At 41.6% G+C, this 21,161-nt stretch overlaps 1 protein-coding gene across 2 annotated transcripts in view; it reads right to left on the bottom strand.

Annotated features, from left to right (window-relative positions):
• Window positions 1–1,913: 1,913 nt before the first annotated feature.
• Window positions 1,914–21,161, bottom strand: part of smc4 (structural maintenance of chromosomes 4) — a 76,231-nt gene continuing 56,983 nt past the window's right edge. For both annotated transcript variants that reach the window (XM_067449932.1, XM_067449933.1), the window contains exons 15-24: window positions 19,385–19,464; window positions 17,081–17,233; window positions 16,884–17,010; window positions 11,005–11,194; window positions 9,312–9,456; window positions 9,075–9,248; window positions 7,895–8,077; window positions 6,453–6,685; window positions 3,316–3,499; window positions 1,914–2,304 (exon numbers count right to left, since the gene is read on the bottom strand). In XM_067449932.1, coding sequence (XP_067306033.1) covers window positions 2,146–2,304; window positions 3,316–3,499; window positions 6,453–6,685; window positions 7,895–8,077; window positions 9,075–9,248; window positions 9,312–9,456; window positions 11,005–11,194; window positions 16,884–17,010; window positions 17,081–17,233; window positions 19,385–19,464 — 1,628 coding nt within the window. In that variant the 3' untranslated portion in view covers window positions 1,914–2,145. The remainder of the gene's footprint in view (window positions 2,305–3,315; window positions 3,500–6,452; window positions 6,686–7,894; window positions 8,078–9,074; window positions 9,249–9,311; window positions 9,457–11,004; window positions 11,195–16,883; window positions 17,011–17,080; window positions 17,234–19,384; window positions 19,465–21,161) is intronic.

Here is a 21,161-nt window from a genome sequence, read left to right as displayed (position 1 = left end):
AGTCAGGGCTTTGAATTTGATCCGGGCAGCGAGTGGTAGCCAATGCAGAGAGATGAATAGAGGTGTGACATGAGCCCTTTTGGGCTCATTGAATACAAGACGTGCTGCAGCGTTCTGGATCATTTGCAACGGTTTGATTGCACAAGATGGAAGTCCAGCCAGAAGCGCGTTGCAATAGTCAAGTCTAGAAATGACCAGGGCTTGGACAAGAAGCTGTGTTGCATGCTCCGTAAGGAACGGTCTGATTTTCCTGATATTGTGCAATGCAAACCTGCATGACCGAGCCGTCTTCGAGATGTGGTCTTTGAAGGACAGCTGGTCATCAAAGATTACTCATGCATTTGAAAGCTGAGGAAAATGGGTCGTTCAAGACATTGTTCAGAAGAACAGCGTACTTTGATTAAAAAGTTGATTAGAGAGGGGAAAACCTATAAAGAGGTGCAAAAAATGATAGGCTGTTCAGCTAAAATGATCTCCAATGCCTTAAAATGGAGAGCAAAACCAGAGAGACGTGGAAGAAAACGGAAGACAACCATCAAAATGGATAGAAGAATAACCAGAATGGCAAAGGCTCAGCCAATGATCACCTCCAGGATGATCAAAGACAGTCTGGAGTTACCTTTAAGTACTGTGACAGTTAGAAGACGTCTGTGTGAAGCTAATCTATTTTCAAGAAGTCCCTCTGTTAAAAAAAAGGCATGTGCATGTTGATTTATGTGCCGTTTTAATATTGGTGATGGAGTTATTTTTCTTATGCATGTATCTCTTGTTTCTGCTGCTTCTTCGCCTGTGTTTGATCAGGTGTGACTGTGCTAGATGAAGTGTAATAGCGCCCTCTGTCGTATCACAGTGAAAACACAAAGCAGGACATTTCCATCAACGGCCAGGGAAGAGTTAAGAGGTCACATTATTTTTTTTACATGTTCCTTGAGGGTCAACTTAATTTAAAGTTGAAAAAGCACAAATTAGTTGTTCATGTATGTTTTTTAAAACCTCTATAAACACAAAACCATTATTTATAGACAAAGTATTACAGAATGGTTTACTTAAGCTTTGCGACGCAGCAGTCGTCAGATTGAGTTTCCAACAAACGTTTCTATGTGAACGCTGCTTTGAATCCTCCAATGTGACGTTGTTAAAACACAGTTGCGATGAGGTGAAGTAAGCCTGGATGTGTGATTGTGGAGCTAGTCAGATTTAAATATCAGGTCACAAAGTGGAGAAAGTACAAAACGTCTTTTTGAGGTCTTTATTTAATAGTACAATGACCTCTCAAAAAATGAAATCAAGCCCGATTCCTTATGTCATGACCCCTTTAAGAGGTTCTCCCTTTTAGATCTGCAGAACTAAACTACATTACCCATGATGCCCTCTTCCCACAGTTCCGGTTTAAGACATTGACCTTGCATGGAGCACACTGACAACATGAGCACTACGAGACACCTCGAGACATTTGGGACCTACTTTCCAGCCTATGTTTATGAACTGTTTGTGCATTCCTAACTTTTCCAGTGTTTTTTTAAGACACTATGTATTGTTTCTAAAAGCACCTCGAGTGCTTGGATTAGGCTTAGACACTCGATTAGGTATTTCTCTGATGCCTCTATGACTTTTTTGGATCTTTTAAGTTTGAGAGGAATGGAGAGAAATCTCAGGTTTCATTAATAATATCTTAATTTGTGAGGATTTAGGAAAAGCAAATGTTAAACAGCCTGTTATGAGATATTGATTATGACTGATGGGAATTATAAAAGTATTATGTGGATTTTTACCGTTATAGGCTGGTTGTTTACACACATCGGTGTTCAAACACCTTATTAAACGTACATTTTGCATAATATAGGTCCCTTTAAGGCTGAAAGATATCATGTGCTTATTGTGTTGTAGTTTAGACGTAAAAAATGTCACAGAACTCATAGCACATTTAATGTTTATTTAAAACATTCAACTGCAGTGCAGTGAGAACATGATAATATTGCATGTGTTACACCTACTATATACTACAGTAAAAAGTCATTTGAATAAAAAAGCACTAAAAGCAGAGAGCACAGAATAAAGATGAGGCCTGTAAAGGTTTGGAGAGAGGCGATGAACAGCGATGCGGAAACAAACCATCAGAGCGAGCGCGTGATGTACACGCCGCACTCATGCCGTCTCGACCTCGCGCAGGACGATGGTTTTGGGGTTGATGGCCACGTTCTTGGTGGTGTTGTGCGTCTTATAGATGCCAATGAGACGGTCGGCCATTTCAAACATGTTGTTCCTCAGGGAGATGATGATGAATTGAGCATTCTTGGTTTGTTCCTGAAATAATGTGGGAAAGTTCAAGAGAAACATGGCAGTTAGAACTGGAGAGCAACATCTTTTTTAATTCCCTGTACAAACTGATGGTGATTTTCCTGATTCGCCATTTTGTGTGTGTCCCTTTAAATGCAAATTAGCTGATCACACCTTTCAGGAAGAGGGCGGAGCTTCAAGAGCTCGCGTTAGCAGCTCCGATAAGCTCACGCAGAGACAGACAGACAGACAGACAATGACAGAAACTGTTCAGCCTTTTATGATCAAACCGGAGTCGGACAATGATGGCGAGACTCAAGAAGAAAAGAGAACAGAAAGAGACAGGATATTAATTTAAGCTTAAATATCAGTTTGTTCCTCACACAAAGCTATCAAATGGCTTCAGAGGACTTGAAATATAGTGCAGATAAACTTTTTAAGGTGCTTTTGTGCAAGTGCAATAAAAACTAGCAGAAATCGGTCAACTACTACACTGCAAAAAATGCTTTTCTTTCTTAGTTTTTTTGTCTTGTTTCTAGTCAAAATATCAAAAAATTCTTACATTAAGAAACATTTACTAGACAAGAAAAAGGAATTGTCTTGTTTTGTGGAAAATAACTCAAAATTAAGAGTTTTTGCATAAATGAACAAAATAATCTGCCAATGGGGTGAGAAAAATAATCTAGTTTTCTGTTTGAATTAAGATTATTTATTTTTCTCACCCCATCGGCAGATTATTTTGTTCATTTATGCAAAAACTCTTAATTTTGAGTTATTTTCCACAAAACAAGACAATTCCTTTTGCTTATCTAGTAAATGTTTCTTAAATGTAAGAATTTTTAGATATTTTGACTAGAAACAAGACAAATACAAAGCAAGAAAAGTGTAGTAGTGTATTTAAACTGGTATATGGCTCAACCACTGTGGAATCTCATTTGTTCAAGTCTCCCCAATGTGTCGAGTTGTTCAGCGAGCAGACACGCGTGCTGGTGCATCATGTGTGTGTTGGGAGTGGTGTAAGTGGGCAAATGGACATACATATATGTAGCAGGCCACGATGGAGACGTTCTTGAAGTCGAGTGCGGCGTCGATCTCATCCATGAAGTAGAGCGGCGTGGGCTTGAAGTGGTGCAGAGCGAACACCAGAGCCAGAGAGCTGAGCGTCTTCTCTCCTCCAGACAGGTTATAGATCTTCTTCCAGCTCTTCTTAGGAGGACGCACACTACGAGCACACAGAGCAGAGCAAAGCGGTCACCAGATCAGCTACACCTGACCACACAGACGACTCTCGTGTCCAAAGCAGAGTCATAACCTTACAAATATAACACATGAAGTGACTTCAGCCCTCTTAATTACTCACGTGAGTGTTTATTATAAATAAATACAAAATGTCATTCTGGGTTAAAATCTGAATACAAAAATACAACAACAATACGAATCAAAGTATTTAAAGTCTACTTGGGCGTAATTATATTGATGTTTTCAATGATACCTACTACAGGGTTCTTGCAGGTTTCAGTAAGTTAAATTTAAGACCTTTTTAAGACCTTTTAAGACCATTATGAGTGAAATTTAAGACCAACACGACGCATTACTAAAAGCATTATAAATGATCTCAGAAACTCTCAAACATTCTATTTTTATTGATTCAGTTATAGAAACATTAAATAAACTCAGAAACTGATATCAAAATACTGAGTCCGATATTTTCGCATGCGGTTTTTCGTATTCCGAAAAATTCGTTACGCACAGAGATCTTGCACACTGAGTCCGATGCGTATTAATGAATGCGTTACGGGGATAACAACGCAAAACAAGACAAAGCGACGTCTAGTGAGGATAATTTGTTTGTCCTGAGGAGATGTGGAGAGACTCCTGTGATCGCGTAGAGTTTCCCCTCCTTATCAAGCGGGATCAAGACCGACCGATTCAAAGTGTCAGTTTGATGCTTTGCTAGCGATACTGGAGCCACATATTAAAAAGAAGACCACTAATTTCCGTGAATCAATTGATCCCGAACACCTGGCAGTATGTCTATGGATCCGATCTCACACACACACACACACACACACACACACACACACACACACACAGAGCTTAACAGAGACTTGATGTACTATAATTATAGCTGTGATATAATATTATTTGTGGTATTTTTGCTAGAATAATAATTTACGCACTTCCAAAAATAAATTCGACCTCACGTTATGTCAATCACGCTTGCACACTGCCTCCGAGACTTTCATCCGTCAAAATTTTTTTTGGAACAGGTTCGATTTTCTGCGTTTTCGCATCCGTAAAAACGCATTTTGAGACGTTTTGACAACTCAGAGCCACCATACATATTATTCTAGCAAAAATACCACAAATATTATTATATCACAGCTATAATTATAGCACATCAAGTCTCCCCTTACGAAAGGAAAATATATTTACCAATATATTTTCTTGAAATATATTTTAATACATGGAATAATATATTGATGGCATTATAAAATATATTATATATTCATGCAATATATTGGAAAATATACAAATGATGGCCGCTTTCAATATATTGCAATATATTGGTAAATATAAATATTAAATCCCATAACGTTATATGTGAATATATTGCATGATATTTTCAAATATATTGCAATATATTTTTGTTTCGTAAGGGTCTGTAAAGCTCTGTCTGTCTGTCTGTGTGTGTATGTGTGTGTGTGTGTGTGTGTGATCGGATCCATAGACATACTGCCAGGTGTTCGGGATCAATTGATTCACAGAAATTAGTGGTCTTCTTTTAAATATGTCTCCAGTACCGCTAGCGAAGCATCAAACTGAGCCACTGAAACTGCAGCTTTGAATCGGTCGATCTGGATAATCCCGCTTGATAGGGAAACTCTCCTCTACGCGATCACAGGAGTAACGTTAGATGAACCCAATATCTCCTCAGGACAAACAAATCATCCTCACTAGACGTCACTTTGTCTTGTTTTGCGTTTTTCCCCGTAACACATTCATTAATAAGCATCGGACTCAGTGTGCAAGGTCTCTGTGCGTGACGAGTTTTTCCGATCACGAATATGAAAAAACGCATGCGAAAATATCGGACTCCGTGTGCAAAGACTCATGTTCTTTGAAAACGCACGTAGCCACAAGTGCAGACCAGACAAAACAACCAACCTATGATGGGGGCGGATCTACGATTGGGCCTGAGATTGACAGCTGCCCACCCAGTCAGATCAAACACATCAGAATACATTACGCTTAACCCTGTTAGAATGCGAGTGTTGGCGCCAGCATATTAAAGCGCTATTTGACCGTAAATCCTCAACATTTGGCGCGCTTAAAAAAATCCTTAAAGACAAATAGCGCTTTTTGCCAAAATATGGTTTATTACGGTAATTTCTTGCTTTCCGTTTGCCAATCGCAGCTTTCTGAAAAGCTGAAGGAAAAGTGTAAGGAGTAAAAATGCATGAAGCAGTCGGGTAAAGAAAACTAAAAGGTTTTGTTTCTGAACGGAAGTAAAAGTTTTAAGACTTTGGTAAAGGTTTAAGACTTTAAAACTGGTAATGTGAAAGCTGTCATGCGGACCTGAGAGCGCAGCAGTAACACACCATACTGGAGGAGGAGGTCCATATTCCACGAGTAGGAATATAGTGCGGCCCCTTTAAGAGACGCGCACTCCCTATTGAACTGCCGGTATGTTGTGTGTGGAGGCGCGCTGTATGTCATGTAAGGACGCACACTCAAAAGTAATCGGGTCAGGTCATTTAAATGGTCACATATCTTCATTTGATCGGTTCATGAAAAGGTTTATCCCACCCCTCTCAAACCGATTACACTTTCATTCGGTTTGGGCATTTTTATTCCGATTGAGGTGTTTATATCGGACGTTTACAGTGCTCCATGTAGACTAAAAAAAAAATTGCGCTACATGGCACTTTAAAAACAGGATAGTTCGATTACGGATATTTCACGTCATGTTCGGCTGCATATACGAACATCGTGTATAAAAAGTATAGCCCTATTTAGTATTGCGCTTTAATAAAGAGAAAAGTACTTATCCGATTACTCGATGGGATAACTGGTGGAATACTGGATTAATATAAATAATGGGCAGCTGCAGCCCTAAAGGGCTCAGTTGGGATGGTGCAGTGTGTGTGTGTGCGATGTGAAGACACACACACCTGAACATGATGCCCTCAGAGAAGGGGTCCAGACTGTCCACCAGCTCCAGCTCCGCGTCTCCTCCCAGCGTCAGCATCTGGTAGTTCTCCTTCAGTTTATTCGTGATGATGTTGAATCCGGCCATGAACTCGTGCAGCCTCTGCTTGCGGAGATCCTCACAGCCTCTCTTGAAGCCGTCTCTCTGGGTGGTGATTTCATCCAGCTCCGCCACCCTCTGCAGGTACAGCTCCTCCTACACACACACACACACACACACACACACACACACACACACACACACACACACACACACACACACACACACACGCGCTCAGATTAGGCCTGTCATGATGATTTAATAATCTGAAATGCATATTGCTGCATCATCTCATGATCCTTCAGCAATCACTCTTATATGATGATTTGCTGGCACAAAGTCATCTAAAGCCATTCCATAGGGACAGAAGTGTTACAATCGTGAAACTCGTCTTCCCTCCGTGGCAGCTGTCAATCATTCCCCGTTCAGCCTTCGGTTACGACAGGCAGCAGGTCAAACTCTCTCCAAGATGATATATTCCCATTAGAGCCCTGCTTTAATGCCCGAGACCAACGGGCCCTGACTTGTGTACGCCCCTAGGGCCGCTTTTCACATCATACCTAAAACACGGGCCAGGCTTCGGGCCTTTTTTAGGCTTCTCCTTCGTTTTATATTTATTTTATTGATTAAAAGAAACTGCTGCGCTGGTGGAAACAATAAAAAAATAAGAGACAAGATTTCAATCAGAAATCAGATTATTTTCCTCACCCCATTGGCAGATCATTTTGCCTGTTTTAAGCAAAAACTCACTTCAGTTAGATTTGATCTTCAACAAAACAAGAACAAATATCTAATGTGGTTTTACTGATCTAGTAAAGCTGATCTAGTAAAGCATCTTGATTTAAGAACTGTTAGATATTTAGACTGGAAACAAGACCACATGACTGAGTAAGAGGAGCATTTAGTGCAGTGAGGGGGTCTGAAAGCATTTCAGACGAAGCTGGACAAGTGCAGCCTAAATGCATCTGGTTGTTTAAACCACATATGTAAATTTTCCTTCTGGCAAACGGTAAATAAATAAACGCGTGAGAGCGTGTAATAGGCTTTATATGTGGCTGTATGTTGTAGCCAGATTTGATGACGCGCATCACCGCAAATGAGTAAAGCAAGACAACGCAAACGGCTCAAAAACACAAACATCTTCAATAAAATGAATGAGACTAAATAATCTCACCATTGCTTCGGGTCGCTCTCTCATATTGCGGCCTTTGAATTTGAAATGAGCTGCTGAATAAAATGCAGCTCATATCTGTTGGATTTCCCTAAAATTATTGACAGCCCTAATATTTACATACAGTATTTAGTTTAAAGTTTTTATTTATTCACTTAGAAGTGGTTTTAACTGAGTGAGTATGATCCGCGTACCTTTTTTTTGAACTCAGCGATGGCTCCCAGGTTAGGCTTCATGCTGGCGCAGCGGTCCTCCAGCAGAGCGATCTCGTTCTTGATGACGTCTGGATGGCCGAGCTCTTCCATCTGCTCTGGGCTCAGTGCCGGCAGCTCTTCTGGTGGAGACCCGTCGATGGGGTGCAGAGACAGCCGGCCGGCCTGAGGAAAGCACACGAGGAAGAGCAGGCTTTTATCAATTAAACAACGAAACAACAAACACCCTATAATGGGTAAAAGAGCGGGAAGGACAGGAGGAATACACAGGACCGGTAGTAAAAACAGATCCGCACACAACCACAGCCAAGAGCGAGCTCTAGAGTTTAGATTCCCTGCCCGAGCCCAAACTTGACTTATTTCTGACCCACTCGCATCTTTGCACTTATCATAATCAGATGAAATTTTAAAATAATATTTAAACAAATATGAAAAAAATAAAACATTGTTTAATGGCTACAAGTATAGTTAGCTCCAGATAAATGTCTGAGCTGGATTTGAGCGAACATCTCTTCACCGGTGAGGGTTCATGAGCGTGCGTGTGGATTATTGAGCTGATTACAGCGGTCCGCGTCGCTCATTACAGGCTCGCTCTCATCAGAACGCCCACGAGTTAAACAATGGCCAGATTTCAATCGGGCTCAGGCTCAATTACAGCTAATGTGTTGGGCCAGGCTTGGACACAACGTGCACAGGCTTAGGCTTGATTTTTTGAGCCCGATCTTGGCTCTAGCAAGCACACAGAGATGAAATGGGGAAGGATGTGAGGAGGGCAGGTGGGGCAAATAAACTAATGCCAGAGAACGGGGCTAAAAGATCATAGACTGATCGTTATGGTTGCGCATACTGCCGTGACATTAAGCTCCTCAGCTACTGACCACGATTCAGCCTTTTTTTTCATAATGTGTGCAAATGTCATTTAAAGCAAGTTGTTGTACAAGTCTAAACACCAGGGGATCCCTTTAAAGATGTGTGCAGACAGCAAAACATTGAATAATCATTTTGTCTGTGTCCATTGTATACCGTGTCGTTTTACTTCCTTTTCCGGTTAATGTCTGGGCTGTTTAACCAGCGTACAGTGTAAATCCAAACATCGGATACGGGGTGCTTTTGAATGGTGAATGTGTGCTATATTTCGAGCGACAGATAGGGTAAGCGGTACCTCTTTCTCCCAGTGCTTGATCTTGTTGTTGCACTCAGTGATGGCCGTGTCGATGTGCTCCACCTTCAGCCGCACATTCAGAGACTCTTTCTGCAGCGCGTGCTCCTGCTCCTGTAGGGCCTTGATCTCCTGAAGGACACCCCGATGCTGTTCCTGGACCTCCGGCAGAGCTTCCTACACACACACACACTCAGAAACCAGCCCCTAATGTGTTCAGAGGATGGGAGCGGGAGGTACCTCAGCCTGCTGGTAGGTCTGCATGATCTCCCCGGCCTGCTCCTCCAGCTTCTTCAGCTGCTCCGTCAGCTCCTCCATCAGCTTCTCATTCTCACCGATCTCCTTCTCCAGCTGAGAAACGCTGTCCTCTGACTTCTTCAGATTACTGCAGAAGGAGGACACCGCTCATCCCGAAAGATGAACAGATTTACATGAAGTCAATCTCAGTAAAATGGGCTCATGAAGTGCCTAAAACACAATCTTCTTGTGTGGGCTTGAATGAATTGAGATGTTTTATCTGCTATTTTACTTTAAAGAATCTGAGGAAGCATGCCATTTGTGTGCAATTGAAGTGTTTGTATACAAATCAGTTCATTTTAACCTTCAATATTCAAGTAATGTAGAAAACTGATTACAAAAAATTTGGGACACTGCACAAATTGTGAATAAAAGGAATGCAGTAATTTACAAATCTCATAAACTTATATTTTATTCACAATAGAATATAGATAACATATCAAATGTTGAAAGTGAGACGTTATGAAATGTCAAAATGCCAAATATTGACTCATTTTGGATTTCATGAGAGCTTCACATTCCAATAAAGTTGGGACAGGTGGCAATAAGAGGCCGGGAAAGTTAAATAAGGAACAGCTGGAGGACCAATTTGCAACTTATTAGGTCAATTGGCAACATGATTGGGTATAAAAGAGCCTCTCAGAGTGGCAGTGTCTCTCAGAAGGCAAGATGGGCAGAGGATCACCAATTCCCCCAATGCTGCGGCGGACAATAGGGGAGCAATATCAGACAGGAGTTTCTCAGAGAAACACTGCAAAGAGTTTGAAGTTATCATCTACAGTGCATAATATCATCCAAAGATTCAGAGACTCTGGAACAATCTCTGTGTGTAAGGGTCAAGGACAGAAAACCATACTGGATGCCGGTGATCTTCAGCCCTTAGACGGCACTGCATCACACACAGGAATGCTACTGTAATGGACATCACAACATGGGCTCAGGAATACTTCCAGAAAACATTGGTGAACACAATCCACCGTGACATTCGCCGTCACCGGCTAAAACTCTATAGGGCAAAAAAGAAGCCATATCTAAACGTGATCCAGAAGCGCAGGCGTCAGTCCAGATCTTTCACTCATAGAAAACATTTGGCGCATCAAAGAAGAAGATGCGATAAAGAAGACCTAAGACAGTTGAGCAACTAGAAGTCTGTATTAGACAAGAATGGGGCAATATTCCTATTCCTAAACTTGAGCAGCTCGTCTCCTCAGTCCCCAGACGTTTGCAGACTGATATAAAAGAAGAGGGGATGACACACACGGGAAAACATGGCCTTGGCCCAACTTTGAGATGTGTTGATGCCATGAAATTTAAAATCAACTTTTTTCCCCTTAAAATTATACATTTTCTCAGTTTAAGCATTTTGTCATTTATGTTGTATTCTGAATAAAATATTGAAACTTCCACTTTTTCACAATTTGTACAGTGTCCAAACTTTTTTGGAATGGGGTTTGTTGCACCAACTAGTTAATAACATTAGTTATTTTGAGAACTTGCTATGTACCTAACATATATCCAACATAATCATCATCAAATAAAATTGGAATAGAATTGTGAAATTTGTCAACACTCAGGCCTAATTTTTATAAAAACTTTAAAAATTAACCCCATCATTCTCAGTGGATGTGGTACTGACCGTCCGGCAGTCTTGATGGCCACCTGGGCTTTGGTGACGGCTGAGGAACATTCATCCAGCTGTGTGTTGATCTGGTCCAGTTTGTCCTGCTGGGCCTTCAGCTTATGACTGTTGATGTCCACGATGAGCGTGTGCAGCCTCTTCACCTCAGCCTCCACCTTCCCTGCTTTAGTGGACGCTGCCTCAAAGTCTTCAGCAGAAAAACAAACATCACATCTAGTGTCAATCGACTGGCCAACACACACCAGTCTGTCTGTGAGACTACCGTAGTACACATGCAGTAAATCTGACCGCTTGAAGAAATCAGATGCAGCATATAGGCCACCGCAATCATGTGTTTGTCATCTGTCAGTACCGTCTCTTTATACCAGGCTATTTTATGACATATGCGGCACTAAATATGGATATCAAAAAGCAACTCCAGTTTTCCAGGAGCTTCCTCTGTTTCTCAGACTGAAAATAGGAGTGTGTGCTAAAGCTCCTCGGGTCGTATATATGGTGGAAAATTTGTAGAACTGGTCATTCTATCTAAATTTGATGTAAACACTCCTGGGACTACAAATAAACAGAAACAGATGCAACTGAATAAGTACACGTTCTCTTCCTTTGTTAAAATAACGGTAACTACCACTTTATTTCTGTGGGACTAATGTGCAACCTTGACAAATTTATTAATTATATATGATCTAGACATGTGCCGATTTTCGATAATGCGATTTATCACGATAATGAATATGCACAATATTGTTATCGTGGGCACTTTAAAATATCGTAAATAATAATTTATTAACAATTTATCAATTTTTTATAATGCACTCAAGAATACTTTGCCCATCAAGCGTATAAATGCTCCACACCGCTGTATTCTGCGTCAAAGGGACTAGTGTTGTCACGATACCAAAATTATGACTTCGATACGATATCAGACTAAAATATCGATATATCGATACTAAATCGATACCACAGTAAAAAAATAAATAAATAAATAAATAAGATAAGATGCTTAATATGACAACAGAACTTATTATTCATTGTTATTTTTTACTAAAAATTCATGTGGCCAGCATGTTCCTTAGGGTTGGGCATCGTTTTGATTTGAACAATTATTGATCAATTGATCAATTACTATTAAAATTATCTCACAAATTTTTGCTATCTCAATGTATTTTTTACAATGGGGTAATTGTGTTGCAGTAGCTTACACACAGCACAAGAAAGCTGGATTTCGAATGGTAAATTGAATTTATAAAGACGAGTAAACAGTAATAAATTAAGAACAAATAAACAGATTACAAACAATAGCACAAATAAATGCAATAGAATAGAAGATACAAATGAAATAGACTGCTTTATTTTTTCAGGTAGGTCTAACATTCAGATAAGAAACTGAATTAAAAAAAGCATAGTAAGTACATTTAAAACAACATTGGATAATGTTCTTTGTAAAAAATTCAATAGCGTACGGATGAAACTATTAAAGTTACACAAGTTGATCAGTCAAGAGCAGTTGATCGTTTGTCTTTTTGTAGTTTGAATAGCAAATGACTGCGGTCCCTTTAAGACTAACGGACGCACGGATCCTAAACACTGTTCCTGTTACTCGTTCTTCCTGAACTGTTTGCGACTGTGCTTACGTTAATACTCTTCTAGATGTGCACTGATAATTCTTTGAGTGTATTTGACCAATAATAAGCTGGAAAAGGAAGCAAATGTTTGCACTTGTATCATGTCAGAGGCGGCTTTATTACGGTAGGCTGTGTGTGTGCGCTTCAGATGTGGAGCACGAAATCTGCGGGGATTAGTAGAATTAATTTATGTATAATCCCGCGCGAAATTCAGACCCACTAACACTAACACACTGTCATGAGGAAAGAGTCCAGCAGAACGCGCGTTCGCCGTGCTCAGAGGTTAACCGGGCTGAGGGAGAATATGCCGGTGTGTGTCAGCTCGCTGACGGTCGGAGAGGAGAGCGCAGCTGGTATCGATACTGTAAAAACTGAGAATCGTATCGTTTCAGATATTCCAGTATCGATATATATCGAAATATCGATATTTTTGACAACACTAAAAGGGACACGCGCTCAGATATAAACAAGCCCAACGTGCGTTTGCACACGACTGAACCGGTGAAGGAGACGCGCTGCTGAAGTGCCGCTCAGTGACAGCAGAGGGCGCTGATGAACTGCAGAATGCGGCTGTTACCCCGGAAACCAGCAAACAAACAAAACGCGTGTAGTTTTTAAAACAGCCATTCGTTTTTGTAATCTCAATGTTGTTCATCACAGCACCAAATACATAATACTTAAAGACTTAATAGGCTATTTATTTTAAAACTTAAACATTTTTATGATTTAATCTGGACTACAACATGCCCTAATAATTAGAACTGTTCTGATTATTTGTTATTGTTCAGTAAAACTTTGAGATACGACTTCATTAGTTAACATGTTAATTCATTATTACCAAACTGACAATGAAAAATACTTATAAAGAATTAATCATTCTATGTTAATTTCTTAGTTACTGTTTAATAACATTACAATCAAAATCAAAATAACTTCTTTAATGGACCTAAGATAAAACTAACAATGATCAGTATTTCTTAACTAACATTACCAAAAACATTATACTTTCTGTACCAAATGTAGCTATTGCTCAATCTTAGTTAATGCATTAAATAATGAGCCCTTATTGTAATTTGTAAGCCTACCTGTTGTTCTTTATAGCCTAATTCTTTTGCACTATAATCTGTTTAAAAATTGTACTTTTACAGCTCTGAAAAATATCAAGAGACCACTTAACATTGATTTCTCAATGAGGGGTCTCTTATTTTTTTTCCAGATTTGTATATATTTTGATGCATTATTGTATTTAAACATTCAGTTATTTTTGTTATTACAAAAATAGTTCTTAAAGCTGTTTTGCTATGGCAACACTTTTTTTTGCAACTTATTTCAATATCGTGATAATATCGTATATCGTGATAAAACTTCATCAATTAATCGCAACATGAAAAATTGATATCGGCACATGCCTAATATGATCAATGTATCACTTATTATTGTAAAATATTGATGGGTTGTACTAGCCTGGACGCCAGCCGAACTTAGCCATGCCTACAACATTTTTAGGTCGGGCAGTTCGGTCTGGCCTCGCTCCACAGAGGAGTAATTATCCCCGAACAGACACTGACCAATGAAATCATCAGGGCGGGCTTTAGCCGATGACGGACAGATGATCAACAGAAACTGACCAATGAAATCATCAGGGCAGGCTTTAGCCGATGACGGACAGATGATCAACAGAAACTGACCAATGAGATCATCAGGGCGGGCTTTAGCCGATGACAGACAGATGATCAACAGAAACTGACCAATGAGATCATCAGAACGGGCTTTAGCCGATGACGGACAGATGATCAACAGAAACTGACCAATGAGATCATCAGGGCGGGCTTTAGCCGATGACGGACAGATGATCAACAGAAACTGACCAATGAGATCATCAGGGCGGGCTTTAGCCGATGACGGACAGATGATCAACAGAAACTGACCAATGAGATCATCAGGACGGGCTTTAGCCGATGACGGACAGATGATCAACAGTAACTGACCAATGAGATCATCAGGGCGGGCTTTAGCTGATGACGGACAGATGATCAACAGTAACTGACCAATGCGATCATCAGGGCGGGCTTTAGCCGATGACGGACAGATGATCAACAGTAACTGACCAATGAGATCATCAGGGCGGGCTTTAGCCGATGACGGAGAGATGATAAACAGAAACTGACCAATGAGATCATCAGGGCGGGCTTTAGCCGATGACGGACAGATGATCAACAGAAACTGACCAATGAGATCATCAGGGCGGGCTTTAGCCGATGACGGACAGATGATCAACAGTAACTGACCAATGAGATCATCAGGGCGGGCTTTAGCCGATGACGGACAGATGAACAACAGAGACTGACCAATGAGATCATCAGGGCGGGCTTTAGCCGATGACGGACAGATGGTCAACAGTAACTGACCAATGAGATCATCAGGGCGGGCTTTAGCCGATGACGGACAGATGATCAACAGAAACTGACCAATGAGATCATCAGGGCGGGCTTTAGCCGATGACGGACAGATGATCAACAGAAACTGACCAATGAGATCATCAGGGCGGGCTTTAGCCGATGACGGACAGATGATCAACAGAAACTGACCAATGAGATCATCAGGGCGGGCTTTAGCCGATGACGGACAGATGAACAACAGAGACTGACCAATGAGATCATCAGGGCGGGCTTTAGCCGATGACGGACAGATGGTCAACAGTAACTGACCAATGAGATCATCAGGGCGGGCTTTAGCCGATGACGGACAGATGGTCAACAGTAACTGACCAATGAGATCATCAGGGCGGGCTTTAGCCGATGACGGACAGATGATCAACAGAAACTGACCAATGAAATCATCGGGGCGGGCTTTAGCCGATGACGGAGAGATGATAAACAGAAACTGACCAATGAGATCATCAGGGCGGGCTTTAGCCGATGACGGACAGATGATCAACAGAAACTGACTAATGAGATCATCGGGGCGGGCTTTAGCCGATGACGGACAGATGATCAACAGAAACTGACCAATGAGATCATCAGGGCGGGCTTTAGCCGATGACGGACAGATGATCAACAGTAACTGACCAATGAGATCATCAGGGCGGGCTTTAGCCGATGACGGACAGATGATCAACAGTAACTGACCAATGAGATCATCAGGGCGGGCTTTAGACGATGACGGACAGATGATCAACAGTAACTGACCAATGAGATCATCAGGACGGGCTTTAGCCGATGATGGACAGATGATCAACAGTAACGTAATCATCACGTCATCAAAGGCGCTTGGATTATATTTGTTCAAATCCTAAACGGAGAGCTTGTTTGTATCTGCATCACCTTCACTATTTCTCTCAGAAATGATGATCATGTTGGGTTAAGTACTCTGTGTTTCATTAAATGCAGTTTTTTTTACAACACCGGCAAAGATCGTTTATTCCAGTGCACGTGCAGACAGGGTTGCCAACTTACAACAAAACCCGCCAACTACTAGCCCTAAACAATAGCTTCTCGGGGGTTCTCCGGGGGGGAAAATGGTGTTTGGGGGTAAAAAAATGTGTTATTTTGGCAAGGTTGCTGCTAAAATTCGCACTCATGCGTCTTTATATCACATAATAGTCGCTTCAACCCGCGGACATAGAAAACAACCCACTGACTTCACTGCAGTTCCTCGATTGGCTCCAGAAGGAGCAGAACCTCATTGAGTCATATATCTTAAAATGCCCAACTTTACAGCAGAAAAGCACATGTTTATAGTCTAGTACAAATTGTGGTTTTGGCCTATACGGCTCATTTTGCCCTTCATTACAACTGTGAGGGGAGTATTTTTTTTTATAACTCAATTGTTAACATTATATAAAGCCGTAACTTTTTTCATAATTAAGGGCATGGCCACTTTGAGTGACGGCTGGATAGCCGTTTGTCTGCTGTCTGTTAGTCATCACACCACCTAAGCTCCGCCCACGTCCCACCTCTTTGCCCATTTTCTGTTATCTGGGTGACGGTGGTGGGAACACAGTGTGATTTTGGGCTCAGTGCTACAGGTCCGAGGCTATCGGCCCAGCCGGCAAGTAGACAGCCCAGGCTCACACTGGCCCGACTGTGGAAAAGCGGCTAATGTGACAAACAAGCAGCTCTTAAACTCTACCCCTGCCATTCAGACACAGCAGCACTTTGGTTTCAAGACAATTCAGCCTAAAGAAAACACTAAAGAAAAATGTTGACCAATGTTCTTCAAAATATCTTTGTTTTAGAGAGAATAAAGTCACACCTTTCCTGTAGACGTCCAGGCTCTTCTCCATCTGCTTCTGCTTGGCTTTATCAGGGGCGGCAGAGATGACGTTGGCCTCCAGGTCTTTGATTTGAGTCTGGAGATGGAGCTCCTGCTCGGTCAGGCTCTGTAAGGCACATGACTGGTTAACGGAGGCTCGTGTGGATGCTGCTTTCGGGGCTGGAGGGCCGGCTTACCTGGATGGTGGCTGTGTATTTCTCCAGGGTATTCTTCATGTCTCTCAGCTCACTTCTGGCTCTGTGCACCTTCTCCTCCAGCTGCTGCTTCCTCTGCTGCCAGTCCTGCAGCTGCGTCACCTCCTTGCTCAAAGCGCTCTCCATCTTATCCAGCTGCGCACAAATCAGATCTTTAGCTACGGACACACTTAAATTACTATTTTAACTGAAACAATTTTTTGTTTATTTAAAGCTGCAGTCCGTGAGTTGTCTCTTGGTCACCATCTCTGTGACTGCACTACAAAAAATGCTCTTCCTACTCAATATTTTGTCTTGTTTCTAGTCTAAATACCAAATAATTCTTAAATCAAGATGCATTTACTATACAAGCAAAACGACATTTGTTCTTGTTTTGTTGAAGATCAAATCTAACTGAAGTGAGTTTTAGCTTAAAACAGGCAAAATGATCTGCCAATGGGGTGAGGAAAATAATCTGATTTCTGTTTGAAATCTTGTTTCTTGTTTCCGTCCCGAACAGAAATCAGATTATTTTCCTCACCCCATTGGCAGATCATTTTGCCTGTTTTAAGCAAAAACTCACTTCATTATGATTGTATTTTCAATAGTCCACACTCTTAACAAGTCTATAAACAAGCTGCAAAAAAAAAAAAATTGTGTCTCCAGCTACCCCACATTATAGCGGTCATCTCCCTTCCCTTGTATAGCCCTGTTTCCACCACAGGAACTTTACCCAGGAGCTTTGGGTGGCACTCGGTGTGTTTAGGCCGCAGGAACCAGGGTCTAAATGAAGTCCCGGGTAAATATTTCCCGCTCCAAGCGGCCCTGCTCGCGAGGTAGTACTTTTTCAAAGTTCAGGAACTTTCGAGGGCGGGACTTGGGCGCTGAACATGCTGATTGGTTTAGCATTTTATTTCAACCGGCATTTTTTAAAGTCTTTTGCGAGGTTCGTTCTGCGTTCAGTAAATATCAGTCTTGCTCTCTGTCTGATGGCGCGCGTTCATCTCAGCCATCTCACGTGCAATGAGCTGATAATGATATACATTGTCATTTTAAATCTAGCTTTACAAGCTTTCTGAATATGCTAGTGCTGCTGAATCTGCATATTAGTGCTCTTTTCTGTCGTCGTTAATTTCCTCTTTAGTAAACCTGTACATAACCAGCAAAAGCAGCACAGCTTGAATCTCTTCCATACTCGTTATTCATTTTCTTTAGAGTCTATTTTTCACCATGTAAACGACCTGACCGATTACTTTTAAGTGTGTGTCCTTACATGACGTGACGGCGCGCGCCGCGCTCATGTTGACGAGAGGAAAGCTTGATTTTCTGAGGGGTAAACTTTTTATTTCGTAAGTTATGAAGATAATGTTGGAGTAATGACACAGCGTATATTGCCCCAGGCAGTTTTTACTTTAACTGCGCCTGACAGAAGAATTAATTTTTTTCTGAGATGATTATTACACTTTACAACAAATAAACAGCTTATTATATAATACTGTATTAGTCCTGGTGGCCGCTAAGAGTTGCTCTGGCTACAGTTAACACACTCCAGCTGCTGGAGAAAACAGCGGAGACATTTTTGATGCGGCAGACAAACTGCATGTGACGAAATGATTGCGATTGAAAGTCATCACATGTAAACACCAGATCGGTTTAGATAACGTCTCATGTAAACAGTCCACTAAATCTTTCAATCGGTACACGCAAAAATGATTACAGTTGCGCGCAGTCCTACATCAGCGGACTAATCTGCCTAATCTTCACGGTACTTTAGATCGCGGTCGAAACGCAGACAGCTGCAGGTCTGGGGGAGAAAAGTTCCTGTAAAAAAGTTCCTGGTACAAATTATTCTGGGAAATTTTGGTGGAAACGGGGCTTATGTTATTCCTCTTGTTGGTTAAAAAAGGCCTTCTGTAGCAAAGTGGTGCATTTGTGTAACAAAAATATCCATATTTAAGACTTTATTGCCTAAAAATAACTAATTTCCGGTGGTCAGCAAAACGGAGGCCACCAAAGAGCTGTAGTTGTGTAAATGATTGGCCAGAACACATGAAAAGCTTTCCATTTGGAGTCGAAAGTGGTGTTGTGTAAACTGCCGCTCAGTGATGGACCTGGCAGAACTCGAAAGTTCTCGTTTCATATCTAAAGTATCAAAGCACAAAGCTTACTGAATGACAGGTGCTACACAATTTCAGTGAGGTTTTGTTCATGCATCGACTGAAACACCACAGACTAAAATATCAATTCTTGGAATTTGAGAATCAACATAGTTTATCCAAATGAAGATGGGATAGCTTGTAAACTGACCTGGTCCTGAGTGACATCAGCGCAGACGGAGGAGCCCATCCTGCCCTTCATCACACGCCCTCCTCCGCCGGTCATGGTGCCTGAGGACAAGCAGAGAGAAAGCTCACACACATGCAGAAACCATCACAGAAATACATCACTGTTGGACTATGGATACACCGATCCAATATTCATTATCGGCTGCAATTCCTCATTTTCTTCTTCTGGAACCAATTCTAACTCTCCTTTGCAGCGTGTTTTGGATCGTTGCCCTGGTGGAAGGTCCAACCACCTTCATCATCCTGGAGGATGGCAACAAATTAATCTCAAGAATTCCCCAGTATATGGCTTCATTCGTCTTCCCTTCAAGAATACAGATTCTGCCAGACCGTGAGAAGAGAAACAGCCCCATACCATGATGCTGCCACCTCCAAGCATCACTGTTGGTATGCTATTTTTAGGGTCACATGCAAAGCCATGTCTCCCCCAAACATGTCATGTGGTTAGATTTGTCTCATCTGACCAGACTAAATTCTCCCATTAATTCAAACCTTTCCAAATGTTGTGTAGAAACCTTAAAATAAGGTAAAACAAGGCCTTTTCTTAAGCTATGGAGCTTTCTATGGCAAGTGTGCATGGAGGCTGTGCATTTTCTCTGACCGTCTGACAGGACTGTACCTCATACCTCAGAGTTTCTGGACCTCTTTCTGAATGGTCCTTGGGCTACTCTTCTGAATCCCTGATCAGAAATCTTGCGAGGAGCTCCTTTGCATGGCCATTTGATGGCGGAGTGATGCTCTTTTCAGTTGTGGAAAAAGGCCCCAATGGCGCTTACAGGACCATTTAGCAGTAAGGAAATCCTTCTGTTGTGAGAGCTCTTTGCCTCTACCCATTACGAGAGGTCCAATTCTTGCATACAGAGGTGGGTAAGCTTTTTTCTAACCCAACAACACGCTCTAACCCAACCGAGTCTAATTTGCACAGGTAGGAGGTAGAACTACCAAGTGAAATAAGCAGTTTTCTTGCCTGGCCTTAGTGTATTGCTTTTTCTAAGTGTGTTCAATACTTTTTTTCCTGTGTCACTTTACTTTATTACACAACTTTTATTTAAAGGGGGGGTGAAATGCTGTTTCATGCATACTGATCTTTTTACACTGTTAAAGACTTGGAATCCCATACTAAACATAGACAAAGTTTCAAAAGTTAAGGTGGACGTTTGATGGGAGTATTTCTTTGTCAAAAATACTACTTCCGGTTAGTCATACGTTTCGGCAAGTTTTTTGCGATCATGCGTCCCCTTTGACGTTAATGGGGGCGGAATTTCCTTGTATGGGCCGTACGGACAATTCTACTGGAAGCGCGTGAGAGAGAGCGAGGGAGAGAGAGAGAGAGAGGGAGAGAGCGAAAGCAACAGGCTACGCCCATCAAAGCGCTGGCTTGTAGGCTGCTGGACAGGTGATGTGCACATAATGTCACCAAAAAAGTGCGTTTTTGGTTGCCAGACCAAGACAGTCCTGCACAGATTCCCCAAAACCCCGCGTTAAGGCAACAGTGGATGTAATTTGCTTTTCCGGATCAGCAACTGAGTTGCGCGAATGTTTATATCTGTTCGCTGCATTTCGGTGCCGACTGTTTCATAAACAAGGCCCAGCTCGACGCCGGATTTTCCGATCGCCTAATGCTGAAGGATGGAGCAGTCCCAACGATAAAGGTCCCAACGTTAGAACCGCAGGCGGTGAGTAAGACTGCTTCAAATGTCTGTGTTTTTTTTAGTCCGCTTACTAACGTCTACACAAAC

The sequence above is a fragment of the Pseudorasbora parva genome, chromosome 8, assembly GCF_024679245.1.
Source record: "Pseudorasbora parva isolate DD20220531a chromosome 8, ASM2467924v1, whole genome shotgun sequence".
Classification (NCBI taxonomy): domain Eukaryota; kingdom Metazoa; phylum Chordata; class Actinopteri; order Cypriniformes; family Gobionidae; genus Pseudorasbora; species Pseudorasbora parva.
This window is presented reverse-complemented; position numbering and strand designations above follow the sequence as displayed.